The sequence below is a fragment of the Neltuma alba genome, unplaced genomic scaffold (genome assembly GCF_004799145.2).
Source record: "Neltuma alba isolate B1F8T4 unplaced genomic scaffold, ASM479914v2 tig00013546_pilon, whole genome shotgun sequence".
NCBI classification, from domain to species: Eukaryota; Viridiplantae; Streptophyta; class Magnoliopsida; order Fabales; family Fabaceae; genus Neltuma; species Neltuma alba.
This window is the reverse complement of record NW_021637754.1, coordinates 42,153-46,739: the sequence shown is the minus strand read 5'-3', so window position 1 is coordinate 46,739 and position 4,587 is coordinate 42,153. Positions and strand designations below refer to the sequence as shown.

General features: G+C 33.3%; 1 protein-coding gene across 1 annotated transcript; it reads right to left on the bottom strand.

Annotated features, from left to right (window-relative positions):
• Nucleotides 1-200: 200 nt before the first annotated feature.
• On the bottom strand, nucleotides 201-1,455 carry LOC114738145 (uncharacterized). Its single transcript, XM_028926166.1, has 3 exons — nucleotides 1,393-1,455; nucleotides 933-1,192; nucleotides 201-846 (listed from the first exon to the last, which is right to left on the bottom strand). Exons 1-3 carry the CDS (start codon nucleotides 1,453-1,455, stop codon nucleotides 201-203), a joined length of 969 nt encoding a protein of 322 aa, XP_028781999.1.
• Nucleotides 1,456-4,587: the final 3,132 nt, after the last annotated feature.

Below are 4,587 nucleotides of genomic sequence, written 5' to 3'. Positions count from 1 at the left end.
TATATATATATCTGTAAGAGGAAACAGAACAATCACATATCACAGATGGGTCAAATAAAGTCAGAAACATTTGATGATTCTCAATAACATAAACAACAAGAATCACAGGTACAGTTATGCACTACAAACTAACATAGGTTCATTTCTACCAAAAGCGTTCAAACTAAGTAAATATGCAATATAATACTCAGGACTTAAGGTCAAGGCTCTTCAATGTGGTCGCTGTTCAATGGCACAAGGCTTTCACAAAAATTGAAAATACCATGAAAACATTTGCCGATATTAGCCACCCTATATCCATCAGAAGTAAAATCGAACACATATAGAATATTTGTTAGCTCACCAGTCTCAGCTTCAAGTCTAGGCATTACAACATCATGGCAGACTACTTCGTTCCTCCAAATGGTCACTGGCCTTAGCAAGCGTGGAAAAGGACCTATACTATGTGTCTTAGTCCACTTCCATTTTTCCCTTGATATACCACTTGTACACTCTTCCATCACCCACAACTCAATGGAATAAGCTGAAGAGAGAAAAAGCAGAGCGAGTTTGTTTTCAAATATACTAAGCGTAGAAAGCAAACTAATGAATAAAAGAGGCTTTGCTATCAATGCGAACACTTCTGTCGCTAGATCAAATGAAAGTATCATGTGAGATATCCCAAGCCAATACATAACTCCATTGGCAGTGACAGCTTCTCCGCTATGAGTAACGCTCACGCCCTGTAAATTTTCAAATTCAACTTCCTTCCATGACCCCGAACCTAGTGAATACACTTCCACCCCATTAACATTCCGAGCCTTGTTAACGTGAACTTTCACAATTTTGTAATCGTTAACAATTGGACTGAACCCAAACCACAGAGGCAATCACACTTAAAATTGTGAATAGATCTGGGCACCTGCCTGATCTCTCTGGTCGCAAGATTCCACAGTAAAAGTGAAGGAGGAGAACTAACATCATCAACAATTTTGAAACAGAGCAGGCCATTGCTTGAATCAATGATCTTAACCCCCTCGGCGGCCACAGGTGCCTTTATACGTTTAAAGATTCGAATGCCGCAATGGCTCAAATATAACGGCAAGGGATTATCATTGCCATACCTGGGCCATAGAAGAACAGTTCTTTGATTACTGGAGTGCTGGAGGTGGGCTTCGATAAAAGAAGGGCTTTTGATGAGATTTTTCCAACGCTTGCACACACATCGAAATCGTAAAATCAATGTTTAAAAGCCGGACTGGAGTCGACAGATCAACGTCGTTCAATCGGATGGACCTTTGGTCAGACCGGTGATGCAATAATTAATTCATATACTTAGATGTATGAATATCATGCATCTTATAAGGAAATCATTGAATGCCATTAGTATGAAATTTGCATTTTGCATCTTACAGTAAGTCGTTTGAGAATGTTGGCGGTGATATCATCGGGAAGAAATGGATTGTCGCCATCCATTACTGCGAAGAAGGAACGATGAATCACATAGAAAAGCGCCGGCAAGGGACCATTAGGGCTTTCGGGACTCCATCCATTATATTTATAATTTATAATACCACGCTGTTAGAAGCTTGTGCTCAATATAAATATATATACAGATATAAAAATCCAGTTCACTTTATTTTTTTTAATAAGTATTTTATTTAAAAATTTTATTAAATAATAATTCTAACTATATATATTATTAATAAAATTATTTTTGAAAAAATAACACTTGTTTATAGCAAATTTTTCTAATTTATTTAAATTAATTAATTAGTTCTTATATCAGATATTAAGAGTCTATTTGGCTTAATGAGAAGAAGGAAAGAGAAGGGATTTTAATGGAGTGGAGGGGAGGAGAGTGGAAGGATTTTAATATTACTTTATTCGGATTTATAAAAAAAGAGGGGAGGGGGGAGTTTTAATATTACTTTATTTGGATTTATAAAAAGAAGGGGAGAGGAAGAGTTTTAATATTACTCCTCCGGTCCTTAATATAAGAGCCATTTAACTAATTTGATTAGATTAAGAAAGTTAGGTAAGTTAATTAATTATAAGAAATATGACACATTTTTCCTAAAACACCGCAATCATCTTTCTTAATACCTCATCTCCCTCTTTTACTTGATTATGGTTGAGAGAGTATCTATAGGGGTAATTTAGAGAAAATTGATAAATATGATAAATAGGTCTTATATTTAAGACCAAAACCAACTCAAGAATTAGGTCCTATATTAAGAACCGAAGGAGTACTTTGTTTGGCTCATGAGAAGAAGAAAGGAAAAAATATTTTAACATGAACAATTTTATTCTTATTTTATTTAAGATATGGGCATAACGATCAAAACATGACAAAATATGAGTATAATAGTTACAACATGACAAAATAATTTTGGAGGGGAGGAAGGGGATTTTTTTTTAAAATTTTTCCTCCCCTCCTAAAATTTATATGTTATCAAATTAAAAAAATAATTAAAATCTTTCTGCTTCCCCTCCCCCCCCCCAAAAAAGAAAACCCAAAAATACGAAACACACCCTAATGATGGTACATAGATATAAATATTTCCAAATTCCAGCGCCTGCGCTGCCCGTTTTCAATTACTAACAGTAACGGGCTCTATTCTAATTTTAAAGAGTAGTTAAAAGAAAAGTCTTAAAAGGTCTCTACATATCATAAGTTAAATTAATTTTTATTATTTTTAAAGTCAAGACAGCGTTAATTATTAATTATTAAAATTAATTAAGAGTATATTGTAAAATTTGAAATTCTAACATGTATAAAACCTTGGGAAAAAAAAGAAGAAGATGGGGTTGGCAATAGAGAAAATTAGATATCATAAGATACACCGAGTCAATATATAGTGACATGCTCGTATTACCTAACCACCTAATAGTGTCAATAACTAGGACGTCTACTAAACAGAGTGCTCATTAGCCAGTGTTTGGTTTTAATTTAGATTAGAAAACCTGTAAGAAAACATGATGTGAAACCAAAGTCCGCCTTTTCTGGCCAAAAAAAAAAAAAAACCAAAGTACGCCTTGAAGTCAAATGAAAATTGGATACATTATGACCTTTTCAATTTTCACCAAAGAATGGCATTGCATAGAAATCCGATCCTTAATATAAGACCTCGTTTGATTTTTATTTTAGTCTTAAATATAGTACCCAATCTACTTTGTCTATCACATTTATGCATTTTTTTCTTAACATTATCCTTCTAAGAATGGTAGTTCTAACTAGTACATTTGATTAATAAAGATATTTTAGGAAAGAGAACACATATTCATTATAAATAATTAATTTAACTTATTTTCTTAATCGCCTCAAACTAATCAACTAGCTCTTATAATTATGACTGAAGACAGTATTTTGTAAAGTGTTGTAAATCAGATTAGTTATTGAATTGGTCAAGATAGTAATTTAAGAATTAGCAATTCAAACTACAATCAACCCGAAGTCAAATTATCAAAGGAATGGCATTGTATGGATAGTGGCTGATTAAAATATTTTATGCATTTTACAGAAAAGGGTACGCATGCCTTCTAGTTTTGAATGTTTCATGTTCAGTGCTCCACCGCCATGAAGAACTAGAAAGACAAAACCATTGCTTTAATTTTAATGAATCAACAATGACCCCTCTTGGAAAAAGATTTATGTCACATTAACACCCGTTGCGAAGTCCTTTGACTGCACAGTAAAAAATGTGAAAAGATAATTAGCAAGAAACATAATCATGGTAAAATTTGCAGCTTTCAATATTCATCAAGGAATACCTAAAAACAAATTCTCATGTGAAAAGATCATACACCAGATTTGTTATGAGTTTCAACCAACAAGCATTGTTAAATTGACAAAACTACTTGCAGAAGCTTCATCAGCTATTCAAGTTTCCCAATCAGAATAGAAATTGCATCATTCATCTTTTTGATGAAAATTGTTCCATATTCATCCAATATCATATGTTTGGTGCTAAAAAAATGGCACATCTTTGGGTCTCCTATGGATTTTCCTAAAATGGAAACCTCTTGTTTATTTCATTGTGTTCTCATCATCTTACTTTTGGCACTTGATCGGTGCTTGAACTGGAAACTTAAAAGATTAGTGTAGCAAAAAGACAGCAAATCCAAAACAACCCATACAAGAAACTAAATATATTTCCTTGTCAAATTGAAAAAACAGTGGGAGAACAAAAGGATCACACTGCATCTACAGGTAGCAAACACCATAAATTCGTTAGTATAAGTCGTGAGAATGATAACAAAAAACAATAAGATAAAACCAGTTTTCGGTTCATCATTCTCCACTTCACATTCATCAATAACAAGTCCCAAATAATCCATGGTGCACTAGAAATATCTATTGATCTTTGAAACAAAATTGAACAATCTGCCAGCATCATAGACAGGTTTAACAAAGTTAAAGATCCCAGACATATGGAATTTGAATTCATAATGGTTCTGCAGCAGCAGCAGGAAAAAAAGACCATATTTTCCGAACATCTGATTCTTTTAAAATTTCCTTTCATGTAGGTACGCTATAATTTCATTGATTTTAACCTCATCTTTCAACCAATAATGCATTAGGGTCCCTGTGACTTGTAAGCATAA